At 48.7% G+C, this 24,310-nt stretch overlaps 10 protein-coding genes across 10 annotated transcripts; 6 read left to right on the forward strand and 4 right to left on the reverse strand.

Annotated features, from left to right (window-relative positions):
• Positions 1-514: 514 nt before the first annotated feature.
• On the forward strand, positions 515-2,241 carry BDV38DRAFT_233237 (cell division control protein 14). Its single transcript, XM_032053113.1, has 2 exons — positions 515-876; positions 943-2,241. Exons 1-2 carry the CDS (start codon positions 621-623, stop codon positions 1,575-1,577), a joined length of 891 nt encoding a protein of 296 aa, XP_031919338.1. The 5' UTR covers positions 515-620; the 3' UTR covers positions 1,578-2,241.
• Positions 2,242-2,316: 75 nt separating this feature from the next.
• BDV38DRAFT_64773 (class I SAM-dependent DNA methyltransferase) lies at positions 2,317-3,660 on the forward strand. Its single transcript, XM_032063692.1, has 2 exons — positions 2,317-2,581; positions 2,669-3,660. The coding sequence occupies exons 1-2, from the start codon at positions 2,468-2,470 to the stop codon at positions 3,383-3,385; spliced, it is 831 nt and encodes a 276-aa protein (XP_031919339.1). The 5' UTR covers positions 2,317-2,467; the 3' UTR covers positions 3,386-3,660.
• BDV38DRAFT_64770 (putative mitochondrial outer membrane protein (Sam35)) lies at positions 3,439-4,617 on the reverse strand. The gene is made up of 3 exons (XM_032063691.1): positions 4,255-4,617; positions 3,945-4,184; positions 3,439-3,887 (listed from the first exon to the last, which is right to left on the reverse strand). Exons 1-3 carry the CDS (start codon positions 4,507-4,509, stop codon positions 3,492-3,494), a joined length of 891 nt encoding a protein of 296 aa, XP_031919340.1. The 5' UTR covers positions 4,510-4,617; the 3' UTR covers positions 3,439-3,491.
• Positions 4,618-5,266: 649 nt separating this feature from the next.
• Positions 5,267-6,985, forward strand: mac1 (putative copper-activated transcription factor GRISEA; the record flags this gene model as incomplete). The annotated part of the gene is made up of 3 exons (XM_032056557.1): positions 5,267-5,301; positions 5,354-5,616; positions 5,655-6,985. 3 exons carry the CDS (start codon positions 5,267-5,269, stop codon positions 6,983-6,985), a joined length of 1,629 nt encoding a protein of 542 aa, XP_031919341.1.
• Positions 6,986-7,632: 647 nt separating this feature from the next.
• Positions 7,633-8,143, reverse strand: BDV38DRAFT_277304 (MICOS complex subunit MIC10; the record flags this gene model as incomplete). The annotated part of the gene is made up of 3 exons (XM_032058454.1): positions 7,633-7,682; positions 7,748-7,898; positions 8,069-8,143. The coding sequence occupies 3 exons, from the start codon at positions 8,141-8,143 to the stop codon at positions 7,633-7,635; spliced, it is 276 nt and encodes a 91-aa protein (XP_031919342.1).
• Positions 8,144-8,386: 243 nt separating this feature from the next.
• BDV38DRAFT_233248 (ribosome biogenesis protein URB2) lies at positions 8,387-13,465 on the forward strand. The gene is made up of 3 exons (XM_032053114.1): positions 8,387-8,492; positions 8,560-9,396; positions 9,452-13,465. The coding sequence occupies exons 1-3, from the start codon at positions 8,475-8,477 to the stop codon at positions 13,040-13,042; spliced, it is 4,446 nt and encodes a 1,481-aa protein (XP_031919343.1). The 5' UTR covers positions 8,387-8,474; the 3' UTR covers positions 13,043-13,465.
• Positions 13,466-14,632: 1,167 nt separating this feature from the next.
• On the forward strand, positions 14,633-17,157 carry BDV38DRAFT_64835 (nucleobase cation symporter-1 family protein). The gene is made up of 5 exons (XM_032063693.1): positions 14,633-14,989; positions 15,130-15,200; positions 15,267-15,516; positions 15,598-16,325; positions 16,375-17,157. Exons 1-5 carry the CDS (start codon positions 14,890-14,892, stop codon positions 16,906-16,908), a joined length of 1,683 nt encoding a protein of 560 aa, XP_031919344.1. The 5' UTR covers positions 14,633-14,889; the 3' UTR covers positions 16,909-17,157.
• BDV38DRAFT_291994 (uncharacterized protein) lies at positions 16,751-18,334 on the reverse strand. The gene is made up of 4 exons (XM_032061894.1): positions 17,891-18,334; positions 17,627-17,785; positions 17,470-17,540; positions 16,751-17,406 (listed from the first exon to the last, which is right to left on the reverse strand). The coding sequence occupies exons 1-4, from the start codon at positions 18,235-18,237 to the stop codon at positions 17,231-17,233; spliced, it is 753 nt and encodes a 250-aa protein (XP_031919345.1). The 5' UTR covers positions 18,238-18,334; the 3' UTR covers positions 16,751-17,230.
• Positions 18,335-18,845: 511 nt separating this feature from the next.
• Positions 18,846-20,455, reverse strand: BDV38DRAFT_233256 (uncharacterized protein). The gene is made up of 2 exons (XM_032053115.1): positions 19,578-20,455; positions 18,846-19,514 (listed from the first exon to the last, which is right to left on the reverse strand). Exons 1-2 carry the CDS (start codon positions 19,918-19,920, stop codon positions 18,982-18,984), a joined length of 876 nt encoding a protein of 291 aa, XP_031919346.1. The 5' UTR covers positions 19,921-20,455; the 3' UTR covers positions 18,846-18,981.
• A 960-nt stretch (positions 20,456-21,415) lies between these two features.
• On the forward strand, positions 21,416-23,001 carry BDV38DRAFT_277309 (putative cytochrome P450 pisatin demethylase; the record flags this gene model as incomplete). The annotated part of the gene is made up of 2 exons (XM_032058455.1): positions 21,416-21,549; positions 21,609-23,001. The coding sequence occupies 2 exons, from the start codon at positions 21,416-21,418 to the stop codon at positions 22,999-23,001; spliced, it is 1,527 nt and encodes a 508-aa protein (XP_031919347.1).
• Between the last annotated feature and the right edge of the window lie 1,309 nt (positions 23,002-24,310).

Here is a 24,310-nt window from a genome sequence, read left to right on the forward strand (position 1 = left end):
ATGACCAGGGAAACAAAGAATTTAACAAGAATCGGCCGAGTCCGAGTAAGTTCTCCTACGCCTCAAAATTCCAAGGTACGGCAGAACACGACATCATCAGGACCCTTTGATAAGTTGATCCTGCCAGGATGAGCTGGCGACATGGCGCAGCTGAACTTGTCATCGTCACAGTGACAGCTCAGCGCCTAACGGTCCAATGGCCTGTGAAGTGCTGGGAGGAGTAGCATCCCAATTGGACATCGCCGGTCGTCTCCCGGGGCAACCATCGGGTGTGTTTGCTTGCCTGTGGGGTTCACACTCACTAAATCTGACTAGTGAGGATCTCGGCACGATCAGAAGGTGATGTTGTCGAACTAATTTATCCCTCGACGAAACTATTTATCACCAATAATTGAATTAAATTAAGGTACCTGGGCGTCTGGACTAGCTGGATCTTGTTCTATTTTTTCCCTGTCCTACTTTCATCTAGATAAGCCTCGGTGTCGCATCTTGTCGCCGAAAGCGTCGCCGAGTTAAAAAAGACTTTGCTTCCGCGTTCTTCTTGCTTCGTTTTATGTTTGTAATTTTTTTTTTTTCGCCAACAGCCATTTTATTGATTTTTTCGGTTGGCTTACGTACCCATGGAGACTTTGTTGGCGCATTCGTTCGATTACCTATCTTCGTACGAACCAAGCAAAGTTCGCAAAGGGTTGCGCCAGGTTGAAGGTCTTCTCGCGCAAATCTGTTTATCCAAGTCGAAACAGCCGGCGCCTGATAAACGGAGGTCATTACTATCCTTTGGAGCTCCACAACCTGTTCCCAAGGCTCTGTCCGAACTAAAGGATGACCCCGCATTTAGAGAATTTTTCAAGCTTCAAGAAGGGTTCCAATGGAATGGTACGCGCCGTCTAGTCCGATTCCATATATTACCGGATATCCGATAGACTGACAAGCTTCTCCCAGTCGCAATGCGCTTGGTAACCTGCCTTGAGCACCTCCTTGGTCGAGGAAGCAATGGCACAAATGACCTTCTTATACTCTCGACACTTGACTTAATACAAGGCGCGCTTCTGCTCCACCCGCCATCGCGGACACTGTTCGCGCGCGAAATTTATATGAACATACTGTTGGATCTTCTGGACCCGATCAACTGCCCCGCTATTCAGTCTGCTACCCTGCTCACTCTTGTAACGGCTCTTTTGGACCATCCCGCCAACACACGCACGTTTGAGGAGCTCGACGGACTACTCACCGTGACATCACTCTTCAAGCAGCGCGCAACATCTCGAGAAGTTAAACTCAAACTCGTCGAGTTCCTCTACTTCTATCTGATGCCGGAAACACCGATGATCCCTGCAGGAGCAGGCGCCAGCGCGGTGAATGCAGCGGCGATTGGACTGCAGCGCAGTCCAACCAAGTTAGGGGGGCCAAGGCCAAGGAGTGCCAATGGCCCAGGAGCTCACCATAGCGGAAGGGGAAATAGAGATACGCGCACGACGGATGAGAAGCAAGCACTGCTCGGAAGGTATCTCAACAATGTGGAGGATCTAGTTGAAGATCTAAAAGAAACCGCGCCTTTTGGAGCAACAGTTTACTAGCATGAGCGGCGTCCCGAACTTCTCTTTTGTTTTTCCTTCCTTCCTTTCTTTGGCTTTTCCCCCTTCATCTTCTTTCCTTTTCATTGAGCAATGGAGCGTGCATGGAATGGTATTGTTGGCTGGTCTCTCTGTGTCTTGCATAATTCGTCGCGCTGAATTATCCTTTCCTTCTTTTCTTCTTCGCCCTCTTTCCTTCTATCCTTCCATTCTATCTCCAACCCCCTTCCTGTCTTTATGACCCTCTCTCTGACTTACTATTCTCTCCCCGTCTGGCACGGCGTCTGGATCGAGAATGTGGATGAATTCTCTTTTTCCTACTTTTTCTGTCATGTCATCCTTTCCTTTCTTTTTTCTCTACGACTTATGGGTCATTTTGATGCATCATGTATCATGTTTTGGGCGGACTTTAAGAGCAATGACTACTTTTGAATGATCATATCAAACTGAAAATCGGATATCACCTTAATCACTGAAATTCTATGCCACAGAAAGCGTAGCATTGAATCATCGGGCCCTGATGTAGTTTGGGAGATCACTGAAGTGATGGTGATGGTTTTAGATTGCTGTGGCGATCTGGGAACAAACTATTATATAAAATTTTGCGACAACCTCGGTACTAACTAATATGACTCATTTTCTCGCTTAACAGCAACTACTGTTGTATATAGAATTATCATTGCATGTAGTATATATATCCCTTAAAAGCCCACGATTATCTAGACATCTTCAATTCGATAAACTTGCATCACTTGTGCAATTGCTTCTTCACCCGCTGAGAAACATCCGCCCGGGGCTGCCACACATCCAGTGTTAAGAAGAAAGAGACGCAAAAACAAGGAAAGAGGTTATCTATCCAGAGCATTTTCCCCCAGGTCCCGTAAATTGCTACAATGGCTCGTACTATACAAGAAACCCTTGCCTCAGGGTCCCCTAGTAATACAGCTAGCTCCCAAAAGCCAGTACAATATGTGGAAACCGTTGAGGCATACAACAAATGGGCGGAGGTAAGCAGATCTACCTCGTATAATACTTCATTACGAAGGAAAAGAGAAATCACAAGTAATTTAGACAAATTCTAACTAAAAACACAGGTCTATGACACAGACGGCAACTTCCTACAAGCCCTCGACAGCATCGAAATACAAGAGCTACTACCACAACTCTTGGACAAAGTAACCGCCAATACACAGATATGCCCGGTAAAATTAGTCGATCTAGGCTGTGGAACAGGTCGAAACACTCGCCAGCTACTGCAGTTCGCGCCCCAAGATACCCATATCGTTGGGCTGGATGCTTCGCCGGGGATGCTGGATGTTGCTCGCACCGCTATTGACAAGGAGAAGCAATCCGATCCTTCTCTTGCTAATAGGGTTTCGTTGGAGATTTATGATCTGCTTCGTTCGCCCCCGGCACCGCCTGAGTGTAGCGTGGGCGCGGCTGGTGTGATTTCAACTCTGGTTTTGGAGCATATCCCCGTGGACCAGTTCTTTGAGGGCGCCGCGGCGGTGATGAGACCTGGAGGGTATTTTCTTTTGACCAATATGCATTCTGAAATGGGGTCGATTAGCCAGGCAGGGTTTGTGGATACGGCGACTGGGACGAAGATTCGGCCAACTAGTTATTCTCACACGATTGAAGATGTGTTAGATGCTGCTGAGAAGGCGGGATTCGAGGTTGAAGAGTTGGGCGGGGAGCGTGTCCGCGAGAGAAAGGTGGATGAGACGATGGTAAAAGATTTGGGTAAAAGAGCGAATAAGTGGATCGGTGTCACGGTGTGGTTTGGAATTTGCTTTAGAAAGCGGTTGTAAGGAAGCGCTACTCTTTCTGAAGCTTGACCCCGTTGTCGCTGTGAGGATTGAAAGACAAGTGGGCTAGCAGTATTATACATGAATAATTCGTTTTGATATCCAGTGTCTAGAAATATTTTAGCAATCTTTCCCGATGCTGCACAAGATTTTCATGCTTTTGCAGAAGCTCTGCCAGCCTATTCCGCTTCCATCCCATTCCCTTTTCTAAGATCAAATGCGTATAAGCGAAGACGCTAGCATCGAACAAGCCTGGACTGGACCGTTCAAAGAAATGTTCGTTGTTGCCTAGAAGCGTAGAGAGTGCCTCAAAGGCATCGTCTGCCTCTGCTTCCAGTGCGCTGACATCAATATATTGTGAAGTCTTCAGAAGCTCATCCCTTGCGGCCTGCTGAAGCTGAACAGCTAAAGTGGCGCGTACCAGCGAATTGCTAGTCGATGGATCTACATAAAGCCGGCGGGCTACGGCACTGAAGTTTTCATTGTCCAAATAAAGGGTATACAACTGTGTGCGTGTGAGCGTCACTCTTGGAACCACTGTCGGGTACTTATGTCAACATACCCAAGCATTCCGTATCCGGTGATCCAGTAATGATGCATATACCTCAAACCGCAAGTTCAATTGCTGTTCTTCTTCACAGTGGACTTGCTCAATAGCCCACTTTTGTAGTTTGCTGGAAGGTATCGGGGCGTTGTTGTTGACTGGGAGGGCCGGGAGGAGGAAGGGAAGAGCCCCCGTTGGTGATGCATGATTATTCGAAGGAACAATATCAAACTCGATACCGACAAATCTCAAATAAGCCTGTGTGTACAAAGTCATTCGGGTCAGAAACGATCGGACATAGCCTGCGCACTCCGCTATTCTCACGTACCTGCCATTTGAGACACTGCGGATTGAATGAGGGTCTGTGACTTTTCGCACCCGCTGCATCTGTAAACACAAATAACCGATTTCCCGTCCGGTCCGAGGCACCACGTTGAGGAAGGTCATTGGAAGAATAAGTGACGAGAGGAAATTGATCAAAGATGCGCTTGATCGGAGCAGGAACGGCGAAATAATCCCTGGCGCGTGAAATGCTTACATAGCCCGGCGCCTGGCCGGAGGTATCACGGCCTTCAGGAGTCATTGAAAAGAGAGAACAAGGGAAAGGTGGATCAAAAAGAAAGTGTAAAAAAGGTTCACACGTTAGTGAGTTGAAAGATTGAGGCAAGTGGAATAAGTCGACTCGGACTAGCTCTGTGTACTTGCTTATTGCCGGACGATTTGATGATAAACTCCGACTTGCCGCGCTGCCAAGCTTCAGGCACCCCAGGCATGAACTGATGCCTCAGGCGCAGATCGCTGACCTCGGAGCCGCGCAGGGACTCGTTTCAGGTTGGATTTTGCATGTTTCTTCCGATGTCAGTCACCGAACAGCCCCCGCATCTTTAACGCAGACCCTGGCGGGGTTGTCGAGTCGCCTGGACCTGTTGTCTAGCCACTGTTTACTAATTTATTTTTGGATCTCCCAATTTTGGATCTTCCTTTAGCCTTCATCCTCTCCTTCTGTCACCCTTTCTCTGCTGTCATCGCTTTCGTATATTTTCTTGTTCTCATCGAACGACTGCCCCCCCTCCCCTCCCCCGGTCGAACGGGACCTTTATCGATTTCTTTGTTCTGATGCTATGTACAATCCCTGTGCGGAAGGCTACCTAACTGAGGAAACTTAATCGTCTTTTTGATGAATGTCGAATTTGATCTGCACTGTGCCTTGCGATTACTGGTGGATCTGCGATAGCGCCGAGGTCGATACAAAACGGCACGAGGCACAGTTTAACCGACCCCAAGCATATTCGAGGATCGGTATTGCCTTGGGTGCGTCATTCTAAGAGTAGTCTGACACAATGCCTTTGGATGAAGAAGGCGCCAAGTGGTCATGGTAAGGATCTACATATTGGTCGTCGGCACGAAGTTACTAACTGAATTCCTAGCGAACCATGTATCCGTGGCCATCGTTCCTCGAAATGTCAACATTTCGACAGATTGATGATGAAGGTGCCCAAGGCCGGACGTCCACTTGCTAAATGCCCCCATCCGAAAGGGACATGTAGCTGCCAAAAGACTTATGCATTTATGATCCGTATCCCAAAAGGTGAGTGGCCCATTCTTTTACAGAACAAACATTCGCTAACTACCATTAAGGCTCTACGTGTCTCTGTAGACCGGTATATCAAGTGCCTGTGGATTCGAATGAGTCCGCACCACCCACCCCAACTACTCTCCCCCTTGCAGCTTCACCCGCTCCTGGTAAAATTCAGAAGTCATCTAGAAGGCAAATCAAAACTGCCCCGGAGAGCATTGCGAAAGCCCTAGATTCCATACCAGACTTTGGGAAACAACATCATGACAACGGCACCTTGAACCATATTTCCCCTTTCATGTCTCAAGATCCGGGGCTTAAAACCATGGGGAACAGTCTATCTCAAGGTATCAGTACACCAAATACTTTTATACCTCATCAGGCCCTCGATAATGGCGACGACACGAAACCGCCAGGCGGAAGCTGTTGTTCTCAAAAATCGCAACCACTAGTGCAAACCCAGCCTCAAGCTTCTTGTTGTAAGAAGCCTGAAAGTCCCGCACAAAATGGCCACAGCACAGAACCCACAATCGACGGATCAAGCGCCCCCTATACGCCATCTTTGAATGCGACTTCATTTACACCTATTTCTACACCTCAGATTCCTACATGGCAGGACTTTAATGCTGTTGGACAAAATCACCACTACCCACCGTTTGTGCCGCACCAACAATCGACTGGGCAACCCGCATATGTGCCTGACTATACGTTACATACATCACCCAAGGCTGTTGCTATGAGCTTTCCCCATCAGAACATTACCAGCAATAGTCTCACCCAATCTTTTGTCTCGCAACCGTTCCCACATGATACTAATAATTCTGGTTATATGGCACCGGCAACTCTCAACAGTGACCCAACCCACAATTGCAGCTGCGGTGATAATTGTCAATGCCTGGGCTGTGCTTCTCATCCATTCAACAATACCACAAGACAACATGTTCAAGAAATGGGTCTTTTGGTTGCCTTTGATGGCGAGGACCGGGCCGTGGAAAAAATGAACGGTTACCAGACCCCCTCTTTGCATGGCAGACAGCATAGTGCTACACAACTAGATTATCCATATACGAACTTCAGTCATGCCTTCAATAATGGTACCCAACATTTGATGATGCGTTCCTATGGTGAACAAAACCAAACCTCACGCATACTTGGGAATGGATATTCATCTCCGCCAGCTGAATACCTGTCAGAGCAACAGTTTATGGAGCCTTCGGAGTATTACACTCTTGAATATCCAGTGGGCTTGCCATCTGGTTGCTCTGATGTGACGGGAAGTTGTCAGTGTGGAAATGATTGTAATTGCGTTGGCTGTCTCACGCACAGCGGGCACAATGGCCTTTCTTTTGAACCTGTGACTACCGAGGCTAGCAATCTGTCTCCTATTGCCCCCATGACGTCGTCGGACAACCCAGGCATCGGCGTGTCCGGGATACAGGCTTTGGATGATATTACCGTTCCATCGACATCCCCCATGCTGTGAAATTTTTCCCATCTCAAACTACCTTGCCGCAGGTGTCTCTGCTTTATTTATTCTTACGCCGCCTTTCATCTTCGGCTGGCTGTTAATCATGATACCCCTGAATAGATGCTGGACATTAGATTTCTTACGCTCCCAGCCTTCGTGTACAGTTATTTTTCTTTAATTTTCGGGCTGCGTAAACCACGCATGCATTGGTACATCCCCTCTCTTATTCTCTGGTCGTTATTCGATTCCTTCCTGCGGCTGCCTTTATCAAATCTCTGGAGAATATCCAGGCAATGGATTTCACAGATTCCACGGATCTATAATGTCATCCGTACATGGAATGCTTAATATAACAATGCAGCATAAATATAATGGCCTCATCACTTGTTCACATAGCTACCCCTAGCCTTTGCATGTAGTCTCCACCGATGATATTTAGACTATACCGGCGTATTCTCCGTAAGATACTCAATCTATTTTACACACTTGTTGATGCGAATCGAAGACGTAAACTGAAATAATGGCGGGATACAACAATGATGAATTGCATGCTAAACGGTAAACAGAGCCTAGGAATTCTTCTAAACTGCATGAATGAAGCCCCAACCTAACTTTATTCCCTCGGCTATACAGGTATCATACACAATCAAATGCTGAACCCTCTACCGACGCAGTGCGTCTCTAACGGGCGAGTCGCCACGACGGAATGAAGCTATGTCTCATGTTAATCAAGGTTGATACCCCTATACAAGTCAGTAGCAGGGACCAGAAACGTACAGTCGGCCTCTTCCCAAGCACGTCCAGCACCGAAGCCCAGACCAACCCAAGCGGGCCAAGCCCTCCGCTTGAAGAGGAGCACTGAGAAAACAACACCGAAACCGAGACCGAGGGAGGAGCGAATGATCATGGAGGAGATGGCGCGATCCCACTGTGGTTATGAAAAGTCCGTATTAGCCCCAATTGTGCGCGATTGTATACTCCTTGCTCATTGGAAGCCCCCGGAATATCCGAGCTGGTGGGCAAAAAGGTTGGGAATAGCCATTGACGCAAGATTATGTCGCGAAAAGAAATATACAAGATTCAGCAGGCGATTTGTACCTTCTCATTGAGCAATGCCTCACTGACGGGCTTGGTGGCCCGGACGATCGGCTGGGATTCGTTGGAGTCGGCCATTGCGATAGATCTGAAAATCGAGGATTAGCCAAAGGCAGACATTGACGTAGATTGAAGCAGGACTGACTGTGACGATGAGCACAAAGGAGGGAGTCAAGCGTAATATTGGCGGAATATTCAAGCCAAGGAGGAGGTGATGAAATCGGGTGCGACGTTTGAGCTCTGTCGGGCAAAGGCGGTCGGAAAAACTAGGCTCGGCTTGGGCTGTCGTCACGGGCTTGACTACTTTTTTTTTCTTTGGTCGGGTCGTATCAGGACGCAATGTTAACTCCGCACTGACAAAGAACAAGAGGAACGATAGGGGAGGGCAGTTCGACACACTCTTCTCGAGATGCCTTCTTTTGCGGAGGTAAGTTAACTACTTGAGATTTTGAGTTTCTCGTATAAAGTATGTCTGTTGATCTTCTTCTGTACAGCGTCCGCGCTCCTCGCAAGAGGCGCTTCTCCGACTTGAAAAAGGCTCGGGTTCTCCAATCAGCCAGCTCAATGAAGCAGCCCAAATCATAGGACTGGATCTGGCGCTATGTGCAAGTCATCCGGAGATTAATAAAACCACCTACGTCCAAGCTCGCGCCGCTCCGAAGGAAGAATGGGTTCTCCGATGGTTATTAAAGAAGTTGAGGGCGGGGAAGAACTATCGTGTCGAGCCTGCGTCTTTTCTCCTGTTACGACAACTTATTGATCTTATTCAACCAAAGACATTAGCGACAACGCTCAAGGACCAGAAGTTTTTGGCGATCCTCGACCACGCGATTACCGACTTGGAGGATGATGTATTTGCCGGTCTTGAAAATGGAATGACAGAGTTGGGCCATTCGGACTCAGAGTCTAGTAAAACTCTCAGCGATTCATCGCCTCAAAGTGATAAAAAGGGAACCAAAAGAAAGAGGGCAGGCGACAGTGAACAAGACGGGATGGACATTGACGAGCAGCCACAGACGCCTACATCGTGCTTCTTGTCCTTCATTCGTGCCTTGGATTGCTTGTACAGCATCGTGATGCTTGCAAGTCGGACGCTTGAGATTGATGAGGCGGCCAGTTCTCATTTGAAGCATGCGCTGAAGGGTGAGCCTGAAACGGTTGCTGTGACGTTAGGGAGGTCGTTCAGACTCGCAGCTGTGGCTTCTACGCAGTTTTCCAACGCACGGAAGACGACAGATCTGCAACACCTCCTATACGTATTCCCGGCTATCCTTGACCTGTGGGATTTGAGGTCTAACCGTCGTGTGGATACGGATAGTGGATCGAGCAATGTAAGTTTTGCGCCGTGCTGAGTGTCAGAGGGATGTCATGCGCTGACGTGTCTAGGAATCGTTTTCCAAATATTGCTTCCAAAGTGCTCTGAGGTTGCAGCACTCTGTGAGATCCACTCAGCTTGACACCGATGAGAGGGCTCAAGTCCTGCATGGGGTTGAGCGTTTGATCGCCCTCCATGTGGTTCTTCCAGCGCGGGCCGCCTTTTTTGATAGAGGGGGGTCAGGCATAGATTATTCGGCCAGCGAACCGGACTGGAGCGCTGTGAAACCTGTTTCCGATACTTTTAGGCCCATTCTTTGTGAACTCGAGCTCCCCAGTCAAAACACCAGTGGTGATATCGTCAAGAAGAAAACGTTATGGAAGACGGCAGAACTTCTGCCCGAATTCTTCGATATCGCCTGTCGATCGGTTCCTAGGGACACTTTCCGAAGACAAACACACGATGCGCCTTGGTTGGAGACACTGTTCGTTGCTATTGCCGAGCTAGCATTTTCTATTGTGAAAGCTGAGAACACTACTACTTACCTTCCCGAATTTGTCGGTGTCTTGGAGCGGCTTTTCCGCGTCGCCCTCGACCGGAACGTGCAGTTATCTTTGCATACTTTGCTCACTCATGCTTCCTACACCGGCCTGCACAGAGACGGACTGTCGCAGGTTGAGTGGAGCTTAACCGCTTTATTGATCGAGCTTGGGGCAGACATATTCTTACCAAATTCTGGACTCAGTAACTCGACTCAATTGCTGGATGCGTTACTTAACAAGATTAACCTATACTGGCGTAGCGGTGCGTCGCAAACAAGTGGCTGTTATGAGACCATCAAAAATGGCGTCTTGATTCCTTTGATGCGCGCATTTATGAGTGCCAGAGACTTAGCCACTTTCATGCAGTTGTGGTATGAGCAACTCATTGAAGTAGAAGAAGCACGATCGCAAGACAGTAGCTTGGGCCTTTTCACTGTCTGGGAAGATGATGATGTATGCAATGTCTACGGTGATTTGATGCGCAGCCCCCTTACCCATACATATGCCTCTGCGCAAATGCATGCAGCCGCGACTGAGATAAGGGCCGAGGATGGCAGAGTTGCCAAGTCCGCCGGAGCTTACGCTCAGTTTGTCATCCTGGAGGCTGGTTTTAGAAGCCGTGATTTGAATGCTACAGATTCCTATGACGATCTGGTTTCTATTATTGAGACATTTAAATCAACCTTGTCTTCGAAGCAACACTTGCATTGGAGATGGCGGTTGTGGAGGCTAGCCCGCAGCCTTCTCGAGAACAATGTGCACTCCACTGACAGCACTCTTGCTGCTACAATTATGGGCTTAGTTGAAGCTGCGGCGAAGTCTATCAAGCGCCATCAGAAGGACCGGATGCAGAAACTATGTGCTCCCCTGGAGTGCTTCGAAGCATATCGATTTACTGTTACTGCAATTAGCGTGTCTGCAAAGTCTAGCTATACTGATGAGTTCAACATGCTCACCAAGGACATTGCGGAGTTTATGAAATCTAGCTCCGGCGATTTAACACCCCAGTCCAATAATTCTCCATGGAATGGTCGGGTGGACACTCTCGACTCTATGTACCTCGTCCTGGCTTACTTTCTGACCCTTGTCAGGTGCCCGGATGTCTGGCGCCAGGTCAACGTTGAATCCCGCCGCTCTCTCTTTCAAAATATGCTCTCCTTAGCAACATCCCAGTATCACCCGTCGTCGACCCTTGAGACGCCTCCATCTGAGGCAAGGTTCTTACAAGCCTGGGCGAGTGTGGTATGCCACGAATACCTTCTTAATGCTCCTGCCATCGCCATAGACCTGATTATTGTCCTATCGGAACGAGTCAAAGAGGACGCCTCGAATAGGAGACTTTATGTTGAGAGTCTCCAGAGAATCCCTACGGCGCTTATCACACGCCGCCAGAGGGGACTGCTCCTAGACCTCTTGCAGGATGTTGTCATACAGGAAGATAGCACGGCTGAAATCACCGTAGGGATATTGTCTCTGATGGCGAAGCTGGCCGACATGCCCAAGTCCACTGCAGCTCTGACCAGCGATTGGGAACCAATCTGGACAGTAGCTAAAGCCGTCAGTTTGCAGGGGACAGAGATTGATCTGCAGATCATGAAAGCATTCAGAAACTTACATCGAGCAGTCGTATCTAAGCTTCTTGTTCTCTCCGAAGAAGATTGTCGCAGACTGTTCAAGAAGATGTATCGCAAAGTTTCGTCCAAGGCATCCAAGTTGCGATCTATTGACCGTGATTCCATGGATTGCTTTTTCTTGAGGATCTCCTTGTCTCAGCTCTGGCTCCACCGTAAGCGACTTTCTGGTGTTGATGAGACAGAATTGGCTGCATGCCGCCAAAAGGTTTTCGACTTGGTCGTGATGGAGGTCAAGTCCGTCAAAGATCAATGCAAGAAGCAGAAATTAGAGGAGACTATTACTTTGATAAAGATCCTGGATGCATTGGAGGACTTTGAGGATCTGGCAACTGATCACGCTGAAGTTGAGAAGTTCTTGACCAAGATCGAGAATTATGTTGAAAAGTCCGTGGACTCAGGGTCTTCACTGAGAAGGCTCATCAGGCGTCGTGTCTTGGCTGGTAAAGGCACAGAGAAAACTATCACGCTGCCTGTTATAAGCTGCGTCGAGACACTGCCACTCCAACACATGTATGGCGAAGAGCAGCAGCTTTTTATTCGATCAACAACTGCCAGGTTCCAGTCGATGTCTGTGGACCAGCTGACTCAAGTAGTCCAAGACATCCGAGAACTCGGATTCGATGGAGAAAATGCCGCCTACCACCTCCTCGTTTCCGGCTTAGCTGTCGCCTCACTAACCCCTGTCGAAGATAAGGAAAGCAGCACAGCCAAAGAACTCTCTCTTCTGTGCACCGCTGTCACGGATTCAGTTCGCCGTAGCAGGTCCATCGAACATTTTACGCTTGCTACAGAATGTCTAGATATTCTTCTGCGTACCCACACACGCTGCATTACTCAGTGGAACATCGACAGTCTTCTGGCATGTGTTGCGGTGTGCGCTTCAAAGGCTGGTCCACTAATTAGTCCCGAATATTCCGCATCAATTTATATTCGACTATGTCGGTTGATGGGCGTGCTCTTTGGTATTCACCGCCAGAAACTCGGTGGTCGTTTCCACCTAATCCTGCCTGCCATGCAGCGACTGCTTAACTGCTTGTTCGCTCGCAGTAAGAAGCGCACAAGGTCTATGCTGTCGGAGAAGCGAGCCGCTCAACAACCATTCTGGCTTGCACCCCTGCAGGCGGCTCACGCCGTGCACTTTACCCGTCTTCTCACATCACTTTGCGATCCGACCGTTTCTGCAGTGTCGAGGCCCACCCAGACCGGACTGAGCCACGAGGGCTTGACTGACCAGACCAAGAAAGCTAAGCGTATCGCGGGTCAGTATCTCCAGTATCTCATCATGGAGTATGCGGAGAGCTCCCTACGCGGCTCACTGGCACCCGAAGTCAAAACAGCCATCCTGCCAGGTCTCTACTCCGTCTTGGATGTGATGTCACGGGATACCATGCGGGCATTGAATGCCGCACTAGATGTATCCGGGCGTGCGATCTTCAAGGGTCTGTATGATGACTACGTGAAGTTCGGCAAGTGGAATAAGGGATGATGGGGCCTGTGTTGGTAAAATTAGCGGCGTGTATTAGACTGGACAGTCGTCTGGAGTTAGTGGTGGAGTCTAGTGTACTTAACAAACATTGTCTACATATCAAACTCAATGAGTGTATGACGATGCGCCTGTTTCAGATATCATTGTTGATATGTATATAGATATTGGCAGCATTGCCTACAATTCACATTGTTTGAAAACTATATGTGAGGCGACGTGTGGTATGTGCTCTCCTAGCGCCCTGTAGTCATGATTTGGCATGCGGACTTCCCTATGTGTTTTGTTGATCCAAATATGTGCCACCAGAACCATGGCCACGGCAATACGTGATGGTGTTGGCAAAGTCTTAGGATATTTTGAGTCTACCTAGAGAAGAAAATTCTATGAATGTCCTAGACCACCACACGGAATCGGAGCGAGCTGAAGAACCGTCTCTGGCTGGATTTTGTAGGTTCCTATTGTCATCAGTTGGTCTTTTTCATGAAGACGGCGCAAGCATAGATTTCCTGAGCGAGAATGGCATCATGCGGTTCATTTAGTGGTTTGTAGTGTTTGATCGCCTGGTTATGATACGCTGTAAGGCGTTCCCATCCACTATTGGCTACGATCATAATTGTAGGGTGAATGTAATATGAGAAGTACTTCTAAAGTTTTAAAGCTTTTAGTAGTTGACCTTTTAGGTTAGTAGGGCTATGGCCTTATCCAAGTTAGTCTTATCTATACGCCCGGTAGAAAAAAAAAGGGAAAGAAAGGAAGAAGAAAGAAGAAGCAAATTCTCATTTCCTGAAGGACCAGGCTCCGTGCCCAGGAACAGCGATATATATGTACTACTCTAATATCCTTTGGGTTAGTTCCTTCCTCTCGCTCCATACAGTGAATGGTCTTCGCTTTAATTGGAGCTTGGTACTAGGAGATAAGGGATATGCCACTGCAGGGTAGCTTCTAGATTTTTCTTCAACAAAATTAAGGGGGGGGAAACCTTAAAAAAGGTTATTGATTAATACTGTGAAGTCAGAGTACTGAGGATTGAGCAGGACTTTTAAGGTCTCTTCGGAGCACGTGATATCTTCTTATCGTTTATCATCCGCCGCGGGGAATACAAGGAATGGATGCAAAAGTTACTGCTTACTCGATGTGATCGAGTCAGCACGGGAGAAACGATGAGACAGCGATTAGATATGCCCAGTCCACTGACTCCACTGTGGCTCCACTCAGATCATCTTCATAGGCTGGAGATGACGGTGAAGCCCCAGTCACGTCCTGTTTGCGGAGAGCTTATCGCAGATAACGGAGGGTGGTTCACTTTGTTACTCGACCAAATAGAGCAACAGAAAACTAACGGGCGCGGTCAGCTCTCAATTTCCCCCCTTGGCGAGCGGCTCGTGGAGGGTGATAAGGAAACGGTGGCGCAGCGATCAGATGTTCCTCTTATCAGCTTTTTGTCATGAAGGTTGGTTAACTTCCTCAAGGATTATCGTGGGTGAGGATGGATGTCAATATCGGGATCTGGGGGAATCCTCATTGGTTGGCATGGGGGTGGTCGATGACGATGCTGCCTTCCCCATACTGCAACACGGAGAACCTTTGTTTTTCTTTATAAAGAAGAAGGAAGGGACGGATGAGGAAGAAACACTATCAATCATTACTAGTATTTACTACTGTACATCTCTCCCTCCATCCCTCCCACCCTCTCATCAATCTGTATTTCCTGTCCCTCTTCTCGACTTCACTTATTATCCTTATTCTATCCTGAATGTAACTTCTCTGCTGTTCTAATCATATCCTTCACTACATTTACTATCGACTTCACTCTCACTCCCACCTAAGTCACAGAAGATTCTCGAATTATGGCGCGAATCAAAGAATGGGTTGAGAAGTTGGAGGTGCCGTCGGAACCCGGCCTGACCAACACACAATTGATGTTGACGAACCATGACTTGCGGCCAGGTGAGATCATTTGAACTGGCCGGCGCATCTCCTCGAGACGCCTCTTTGCTGCCTCTTTTCCTTTGTGTACTAGACATCATATCCCCAGAGGACGAGTAAAGCTGACCGAGTGGACCTTGGGATTGCGTCGTGAGTTACAGTCGAACCCGAGCGTCGTCAATGGAAATGGTTCAACTTCGTCGCGTTCTGGATTGCGGACTCATTGAATATTGTGGGTGACAAGTCCTTCCCCCTTTCCACAGAGGAGCTTGATGCTAACAACTTCGTCTCGGAACAGAACACGTGGATGATCTCGTCCTCGATGATCGTTGATGGTTTATCATGGTGGCAGTCATGGATTTGCGTCTGGGTCGGATACTTCATTGCCGCCTGTTTTGTATGCTTGACGGGTCGCATCGGTGCCGTTTACCACCTTTCTTTCCCGGTGGTCTGTCGATCCACATTCGGCGTTTGGGGGTCGCTCTGGCCGGTGTTCAATCGAGCTGCAATGGCGGTTATTTGGTACGGTGTTCAGGGTTACATCGGAGGTATGCACACTGTTCTAGGCCCCTCACCCACACCAAGGAGTGACATATGATGCTATCATGGACTTATCTGACGCAAAATAGGCCAGTGCGTGACATTAATGATCAGCTCAATCTGGCCCAGTTACAACCACCTACCCAACTCCATTCCCGCCAGTTCGGGCGTCACAACCAGGGACTTCGTGAGCTTTTTTCTTTTTTGGCTACTCTCCCTGCCGGCCCTTTGGTTTCCTGTGCACAAACTCCGGCATCTCTTTACTGTCAAGGCAGTCTATTCACCGATTGCGGCTATCTCTTTCTTCGCCTGGGCCATCGCACGCGCCAAGGGCCTTGGGCCCATTGTGCATCAGCCACACACCGTACACGGCAGTGCGCTGGCGTGGGCGGTGGTGAAGGCGATAATGAGCTGCTTGGGCAATTTTGCGACGCTGATTGTAAACGATCCCGACTTTTCGAGGTTCGCCCGGAAACCAAAGGATGCACTATGGTCTCAGCTCCTAACAATTCCCATCGGCTTTGGAGTCACCTCTTTTATCGGTATTATTGCGTCCTCATCCTCGGCGGTTATCTTTGGCGGAGAGATGGTGTGGAATCCTCTCGACTTGTTGAGCAAATTCCTGGTTGGCGCCAGCTCGGCGGAGCGATTTGGGATCTTTGTGATTTCTACAGGGTTTGCTCTAGCTCAGTTGGGAACGAACATCTCTGCAAACTCCGTTTCCGCAGGTACGGATATGACGGCATTGCTTCCGAGATATCTTACGATCCGGCGCGGAAGCTATATTTGCGCCGCTGTTGGTCTGGCTATGAATCCGGTAAGTACCCTGACGCGTCTCCTTTGGGGGCTATCTGACAGAATTGCAGTGGAACCTCGTGGCTTCATCCAACAGCTTCACCACTTATCTCTCTGCCTATTCGATCTTCCTCTCTTCCATCGCGGGCCCCATGCTGTGTGACTATTACATCGTTCGCAAGGGTTACCTGCGAGTGAAAGAACTGTACACTGCACAGGAGGGCTCTGCATACCGATTTGTCTACGGCTTCTCGTGGCAGGCATACGCCTCGTATATTGCAGGAATCCTCGTCAATATCGTCGGCTTCGCTGGTGCCGTTGGACGCAAGGTGCCTGTGGGCGCCCAGTACATATACAACGTTAACTACTTCTCGGGAATAGTTGTGTCTGCCCTCATGTACTACATCCTGACCCGGCTCTTCCCCGTCCCCGCGACTAGCTCCACCTGGTCAGAAGTCGATCAAGATGTGGACAGTCTGTCTGTCGCGTACGGAGAGGAAGTCGACGCGTACGATATACCCGAACCGACGAAAGCAGATTCTCTAAATTATGGCACGCTCCAGGAGCGGAAAGTACCGAAGGCTGGGTCATCAGCCGCTGTATGATTAATGAGACATGATTTAAAATACTATGCTTAGTGATACTTTGCTTGACTTCATCCTTATTCGACTTTAATAGAATTGAACACGCAAGATGACAATTTTTTTATCATTCTTCAATTGAGCCTTATTATGGAAACTGTTGCTATACCCCAAGGAATATTTCGAAGCGAAAGGGCAGTCGTATTACCCAACAGCAAACTCACCATCCAAGCTCCTGATATCTTGACCACATTATTTTTAGATCGCCAAACCACGGTATCAAAACCTCGTATACACCTTCGGCATTATCATAACACCATACATTCATTTCACATAAATCACACCGTTAACGAGTAGTATATCCACCGTTAGCGAAGATGGTCTGACCAGTGATCCAGGCACCCTCCGTGCAGAGGAACCGAACAATCGGAGCGATATCCTCGACCATCGTCAGACGGTTGCCCATACCGTTGGACTTGTGAAACTCGACAGCCTCAGGAGACTCCTGGGGGTAGAAGAATGCTATTTCGAGTACTTGGTCAGACATTGTCTTCTCGCTTTTTGGACATTTCTGAGGTAACTTACGGGTGTCCATCGGTCCTGGGGCAATGTTGTTGACGCTGACGCGGCGGGATTGAAGTTCTTTGCAGACGCCTCTGTTGACGTGTTAGTGTTTATTTTTGGGATAGAACTTGTGGATAGATGAGGTGGTTTGATTATAATATGGTAACTAGGTACATACCGAGTGAAATGCTCGACGGGAGCCTTGCTACCAGCGTAGGAGGTATAGTATCCCGTGAAAGCGCCGAGGAGAGCAGTGACGATCGTGATGATCTTGCCCCCGTCCGTGACATGCGTGGCAGCTTCTTTGAGGACAAAGAATGCTGTTTTAGAGTTGATCCTGTTTATTTCCAATATGTTAGTTCCCATCACTCGTTACCTGTCCTTGCTTAGGAAATTATATATATGTAGAGCCAATAGATAGATGGACCAGGAATAGACCTACGCAAACATAGTATCATATTCCTCCTCCGTAATCTCGGTAATAGGCTTCTTGAGCACCTTGCCCACCGTGTTGACCACGATATCAATCTTTCCGAAATCCTTCAGGGCATCCTGGAAGAGCTTCGTCACGGCTCCAGCGGAGGTAAGGTTCCCTTGGTAGAACGCGACCTTGATGTTAGGGTGGGACTTCTTCAGCTCGGCCTCTAGTGTTGTAGCATCGCCCTTGCTGCCGTCGGAGTGGTAGTGGAGGGCGAGGTTTGCGCCGGAGGACGCGAGCTCACGAGCAGCAGCGGCACCGAGGTTCTTGACGCCGCCGGTGATGAGGGCGACTTTTCCGTTGAGGGCCATTTTCCCTTCTTATTCTCTTCTTAGTGTGGACGTGGGTGTGAGTGAGTTGATATAGAGGCAGAAGAAGGGTAGGTAGTTGGTTAGAGTTGAGACTGAGATGAGTACTAGTGTTATACTTCGCAGCGATCCTTGAATTCAGAAGAGGAGGAGAAAGACTCTGGACACGACAGAATGCGACCTTTTTATAATGACCTGTGGAGTCATGATGATGATGTCGTCAACCCAGACTTACTCTCTGGAACGATTTCTATCATATTCGGTTTATGGAATGAATTGAGTTAAGTATGTGTTATCCGAAAACGGTAAGCGGGGTGAGGGTCCAACTCCGCTTTGGGTTGTTCTTGGTTGGTAGCGGGTCTGGACAATCGCACGGTTTGTTAATTGTGATGTCCGATTTGGGATATTGCATATTTGCATGATCCCTTTGTTTCTGTTGTCATCAATCATGATAGTTAATTTGAGATATGGAGGTCCAATGGGAGAATTTGCGCAGGCGATTACAATCTGATTGATCTGGGAGTTTAACCGGATAGAGTGTGGCCCGTCTGCGAGTGATATCCCGATTTAGACAGAGCCACGTTGCGGTCGTGTTTTGGAGGGGCAAAGGAAAAAAAAATTAAAAAAAGACAGGTGGCAGAATGGAAAAAAAAATAATACAGAGAACTTCCTATTTAACTCCAGATCCCACGCTACTGATATTACATACATAAATATAAAGAACGACATCCCGAACGCTGTACTCAATCACGAAGATGCAAGAAAATGACCAGGATTGGGCTCGGGAGCCTGACCCGGCGCAAAGGTAGCGCCAGGATAATAGAGCGCCGATCCGTGCAGGAAGGCAGCGTTGCGGTCGATCCAGACCACTATCCGTCGGAGTAATCCATTCAGACCAAGCGCTGATAGACCGCCTCGCAACCCAACTGCCCGGGTGAGTCCTCTCATGTGCACGCTATAACTCCCCATGTCCCCGTACATCGCTTCATAACTTCCCATCTTCGCTATCGCACCTACCAGCGCATCATTGACCCGGTCCGGCGGTTGATACTTCAAGGCATCGTTGATGGCTTGGACCGCCTTGCAGCGAAGATCGAGAAGGTCCAATTTCATGCCTGCGGTATGCTCGCTCACAGACGCATAATGGGATGCTGCGAGTAGCATGATGACCAGGAAGAGGGCGCGATTTGTCATCACCAAAGGGAACCAGCTGGTTCTCAGAAGGCCCTTGTTTCCTGGTTGGTCGAGCTCGGGGATGTCCACGGCCATATGCACCAGGTCTTATAGAGTACCATCAGTACGGTTCTACTTGCTATGGATGGTGACGCTAATTTCACACTTACAGTGATCCACGAGGACCGGCATGAACGGCTTGAAGCTGGCTGGATAGGATCGAAAAGGGTCGTCTCGCAGTCCCCCGAACTGCAGAGGGATGGAGACGGTGGAGGGCCCGTCTGAACCGTCGGGAGAGTCGTCCTCGGAATCGTTTCGTGATTGCCAGGATGAATAACAGCTTATGTCCATGCAGAATGACAGCACCGCATTTCTTTTTCGCTTGAGAGACGGGCGACTCTCGACTTTCTTCCACTGGTACCGAGCCACGTGTGATCGAATTTCAGGTTCCTTAGCGAGCTGAAGAGCGTCCTTCGGCTCCTTGACATTTATAAAGACAAATTCCATACCCATCCTGAGTTCGTTGATTGAAGGAGGGGGGGAAAGTTCAATTGATTGATTGATTGATTGATATGTGTGTGTGTGTGTGATGCTATAGTACTAAAAGGGTAGCCGTCGCTACGCAAGGACAAGCGTCATTCAACACTTTGGTTTGTGTTTTTTTATTTCTTTTTCTTTTCACTTTGCGTCTCGACTGGTTACGAGAAGACAACCGTGGGAGAATTTAAGGAGATGAAGCAACTGTCATTCGTTTGGGGTCTGGATGTGATAAGTGATAATGCAGGAGAGAGGGGATCCTGTCGAATTGACTGCTCAGCCGTACCCGACCGGCACTAAAATCCTTTGATGGTGCAAAAGTCCCTTAAGTGGGGGTGGGCCCCACCAACACAGACCAATGGAAGCAGAGATCGACCATCAGTGTTAAGGATTTTAAGGAGATCTTCCTGGTTTGGCGCTGACTATCAACACTAGTCAACTTCCTCCATTCCCTTCTTCAGCTCTTTGAATGTGAATTCTCTCAGAAAACAATCCTCCCCCACAATATGATTCATGGTCGGTGACATATCTGCACAGGTCGACAGACTTGAAACGAATCATAATCCCTCGGAACTCTTTTCCCCGCAGCTGATCTTTGTCTTTTTGACTGGTGAATGGAATGCTGCGTTGCTCCCATTATCGCAATGGCAACCCGCCCCTATAATTGTTAGCGATGGGCTGCTCGCCCACGGTGTCTCCACATAGCACCTCTTTTAAGCTCATTGCCTCGCTCTATGACCCCCCCCCATACTGCTAAATACTGTAGATAGCTCGATTTGGAGAGTTGCTCTGAACCAGCTCATTGCAATAGTTGCTTCATTATATACCCCCTAGCTAGGAAGACAATGCCACAGCTACCTTGCTATGCTATTAAAGGGGTACGAATGATGGGATAGCGAACAAAATATTGCGATGTCGTGGGGTCAAAGCACTTCGCGCTCGGATGTGGTGGTGATTGAACCTAAATGATATGGTTTAATCCGCCGTGAAAGATTTGTTACCTGTCACATTTGTTCATTTAGGGGTCGTTTGTATCTTTGCTCTTGACATATACTATTCTCAGAACCTCGCGGGAAAATGACGCGTATTCGACTTGATCTAAGCCCTTTTGGTGTCATTTCATTTCGCTCAGGTCTCTTTCTTTGGGTGAAACTATATATATACTATATTGTGAAATTTCATGACGGATATCCGATCCGCCGGTGTCTGTACACTATCACCTAGACTCTTCGGTTAGCTTGCTATAGCTCGACACAATGGATGTTCAGGGATACAACAGATAGTAGTAGTAATGATCAGGAAATGCGAGAGGAATTCCACTCTGGAGTTCTATTGTTCAGGCAACCCATTTACGAGAGACACGTGCATCACCACCCACACATGTGATGTGGGGTATAAAAGCTGACGAACGCATCCTGGCTTATTCGACTGTGATTGTGATATGTATGTACCTCCATCAATAGATTTTACCATGGTCTCGAGTACGGTCTTTGTCGTCGCTCAGTTCGCCCTCGCCGCCCTGGTGGCCCATGTGATCTATCAGTGTTACTTCCACCCGCTTGCGCGCTACCCCGGACCTTTCTTGGCTCGGTTTACCAATCTCTGGTTTGTCCTAAATCTAGGATTAGGTTTTAACATCCCGTTCTACGGGCTAAATTGCCCAGCGCACTAACCAATCTACCTACACAAAGGAGACTGTTCACGTTTTTCGGCGGTCGACATCATCTGTCGGAGCAACATTTGCATGAGAAATATGGTCATGTTGTCCGCGTAGCGCCAAATTGGCTCTCGTTCTCCGACCTACAAGACTTCGATGCGATCTACAGTTTTAACAAATCGGTCGAAAAAGACGACTTCTATCTGTTTGGCCACCCTCGCGACAATCGCGTACCGAGCGTATTCGCTTTAAAAACTGATGCAAATCATCGACAGAGGAAACGTAAGGTGGTTGGGCCAGCCTTGACGAGCGCGAAGATAACAAGATATGAATCCGTTATAACAAAGCATGTGGATCTCTTCTTGACGCGGACAGACGCCGCGTCCTCGTCAAGACAAGATGGCGAGATGGCCGCGGTGAATCTGGCACCGCTGTCTCATCGGTTCACTATGGACGTCATGCTTGAGCTTATATATGGTCCCGATGTCGTCTCCCACCCGTATACCGACTCCCCGACCGGGGCCGATATGTGTTCAGTCATGCGCAAGTTGGTTAAGATGGCGTGGAGCTTCTCGCTCTGCCCATCATACGGCTGGATCATGAACAGCCGTCTCATCAGTGCAGTGTTGCGCACGCTGACCACCAGCAAACAGGGCGGTCCCACAGGAATGATGGCACTCATGACTTCGAGCCACACGATGATCTTTCGGCGTCCTGAACAGGTTGGCCTACCTGCACAGCCCGGGATCGTAAGAAGTTGGTTAGATATTCCCCTTGATGATTCCAGTCGGATGACTCAAGATGAAGTATTTTCGGAGGCAGTCAACCTGGTGTTTGCCGGACCGGGTAGCGTAGCTGCGGCTCTAACGGCCATGATCTACCAATTGGGAACACAGGAAGGTCAAATATGGCAGGAGAAGCTACGAAAGGAGACTGATGTCGAAACACTACCATTCTCCCTCGAGCTTCAAGCAGTTGTTAAGGAGACTCTGCGTCATTGTGCCTCTTTTCCCACAGCTTTTCCTCGAGTCATCAGACCCGGTGCCGAAACTGTAGTATCCACTCTGCCAGCTCCACTCCCCGTCGGTACCATGGTGTCGGCAAATACCTATGTTTTAGGCCGGTCACGTAAAATTTGGGGCAGCGATGCTGATCAATGGCTTCCGCAGCGATGGCTAGGGGACGAGTCACTACGTCGGGAGATGGAAGCCAAACTGGTGGCTTTCAGCAAAGGGTCGCGAAGCTGCGTTGGTAAAGAATTAGCCTGGCTGGTCCTTGCAAAGGCGATCATAGCCATCATTCGACGCTGGAAGTTTGTGAGCGTAGGAGAGCTTCGGGGGAAGAGCTATTTGGAAATGCAGTATGAGGATTGTTGGATTGAGTATGAAGAATTGGCGTGAGCTTGTTGATACGGTAATGACACATGTGTATTCCGTACTCCGTACTTAACGCTTGAATGGGAGTCGGGGATTGACTTCATTAATTTATGGGTTGAGTCACGACGTGGCTGAGCTGAGTTGAGCTGAGCTTTCCTTCCATTTCGGGAGCCCGATGAGGCAGCTCAGCCGCGAGTGAGATCTTTAGATCTCAAAAGATCTACATCGCCTAAAGTCAACGATCCACACTCCCTCTCCACCAGAGGCGAAATTAATTCGCTCTTAGCATATATAACCCAGAGTTTCGCCAGCACTAATTTTCTGTCTTCCATCTTTCCTTGTCCACCGAGATCTGCTGTCTCCTTTGGACTCTTAACGGGAGTCAACATTCTATTGGTACCTAATCCAAGAGTTGATCATCTCAGGTACTCATACCCACTACATCTCTCCCTTCGCGTCTCTCTTCCAGTTAGATCGTCAATCTGAGAGAAGTAATCATGTCTACCTCCGGAGCTCTCCCGCAAACCCTTCGCTCCATCACCGATATTAAAATCACCGAGCTTTCCAAGCAGCGCTCGCTCTTCGAGAAGCAACGAGAGGGGATTCTCAAAGCCGCGGCAGACGCACCCGATCTGCGTTCCAAGGCTCGGGCTCTCTTGGAAGGAATCACCAAGCTCAATGGCTACCCGAATGATGCTTTCGACCGAGAGGATCTGGATACGCATTCTGGAGAGTCAGAGGCCGAGACTACTGTGCAAGATAGTACCGCCCGTGCTGTCCATGTCAATATCCGCCGCTTTCTCCTGCAGAGCCAGTTTGATCCGTCAGTGTCGGATCGGAGCCTAGGCGATTGGGTTGCGCAGCTCGAGGAAGAGTTAAATTTCCTGCATACCCGGCACGAACATGCTTCATTCTACAGCAACCTGGTCACGGAGTGGCTGACCGGTCTTGAGACCGAGGAGGACGCTGCCGAGGCTAAGGAAGCCACAAGACGTGCGGAAATGCAGGAACAGCGAACGACGTGGGAGCAGTATGTTTTCAACGACGCGAATGTGGATGAAAAAACAATCAATGAATACCTTGACGGTCTGTTCACAAAGACGAATCAATCTCAGCAAGCGTTGAAAACCCTGCGGCAGAAGATGAAGACCTTTGGAGATGAAAGTACATCGACACGCACTCATTTTGACGTTGACACGCTTAAGTGGGTGAGCAAGGCCCTCTTAAGATCAGACTCTCTCACCAGGGAAAAGTCCGAAATCCTGAAGGATTTTATGCTCAACAAGGCTGTTGCCCAGGAGGTGGCGGATGTTTTAAACATGCGTCTCGCGAC

The sequence above is a fragment of the Aspergillus pseudotamarii genome (assembly GCF_009193445.1).
Source record: "Aspergillus pseudotamarii strain CBS 117625 unplaced genomic scaffold BDV38scaffold_2, whole genome shotgun sequence".
NCBI lineage: Eukaryota > Fungi > Ascomycota > Eurotiomycetes > Eurotiales > Aspergillaceae > Aspergillus > Aspergillus pseudotamarii.

Excerpts from the sequence above, each read along its gene's own strand:
- BDV38DRAFT_233237 (XM_032053113.1), top strand. The coding sequence starts at position 621 with ATGGAGACTTTGTTGGCGCATTCGTTCGATTACCTATCTTCGTACGAA. Across the intron at positions 877-942 it reads AGAAGGGTTCCAATGGAATG|TCGCAATGCGCTTGGTAACC; the intron begins GTACGCGCCGTC and ends AGCTTCTCCCAG.
- BDV38DRAFT_64773 (XM_032063692.1), top strand. The coding sequence starts at position 2,468 with ATGGCTCGTACTATACAAGAAACCCTTGCCTCAGGGTCCCCTAGTAAT. Across the intron at positions 2,582-2,668 it reads CATACAACAAATGGGCGGAG|GTCTATGACACAGACGGCAA; the intron begins GTAAGCAGATCT and ends CTAAAAACACAG.
- BDV38DRAFT_64770 (XM_032063691.1), bottom strand. The coding sequence starts at position 4,509 with ATGACTCCTGAAGGCCGTGATACCTCCGGCCAGGCGCCGGGCTATGTA. Across the intron at positions 4,185-4,254 it reads CGCAGTGTCTCAAATGGCAG|GCTTATTTGAGATTTGTCGG; the intron begins GTACGTGAGAAT and ends TTGTACACACAG. Across the intron at positions 3,888-3,944 it reads ACCGGATACGGAATGCTTGG|TTGTATACCCTTTATTTGGA; the intron begins GTATGTTGACAT and ends ACACGCACACAG.
- BDV38DRAFT_233248 (XM_032053114.1), top strand. Across the intron at positions 9,397-9,451 it reads CGGATAGTGGATCGAGCAAT|GAATCGTTTTCCAAATATTG; the intron begins GTAAGTTTTGCG and ends TGACGTGTCTAG.
- BDV38DRAFT_64835 (XM_032063693.1), top strand. The coding sequence starts at position 14,890 with ATGGCGCGAATCAAAGAATGGGTTGAGAAGTTGGAGGTGCCGTCGGAA. Across the intron at positions 14,990-15,129 it reads GAACCATGACTTGCGGCCAG|TCGAACCCGAGCGTCGTCAA; the intron begins GTGAGATCATTT and ends CGTGAGTTACAG. Across the intron at positions 15,517-15,597 it reads TGTTCAGGGTTACATCGGAG|GCCAGTGCGTGACATTAATG; the intron begins GTATGCACACTG and ends GACGCAAAATAG.
- BDV38DRAFT_291994 (XM_032061894.1), bottom strand. The coding sequence starts at position 18,237 with ATGGCCCTCAACGGAAAAGTCGCCCTCATCACCGGCGGCGTCAAGAAC. Across the intron at positions 17,541-17,626 it reads CCCGTCGAGCATTTCACTCG|AGGCGTCTGCAAAGAACTTC; the intron begins GTATGTACCTAG and ends ACACGTCAACAG. Across the intron at positions 17,407-17,469 it reads CCCAGGACCGATGGACACCC|CATTCTTCTACCCCCAGGAG; the intron begins GTAAGTTACCTC and ends TACTCGAAATAG.
- BDV38DRAFT_233256 (XM_032053115.1), bottom strand. The coding sequence starts at position 19,920 with ATGGGTATGGAATTTGTCTTTATAAATGTCAAGGAGCCGAAGGACGCT. Across the intron at positions 19,515-19,577 it reads GCCGGTCCTCGTGGATCACT|ACCTGGTGCATATGGCCGTG; the intron begins GTAAGTGTGAAA and ends GTACTCTATAAG.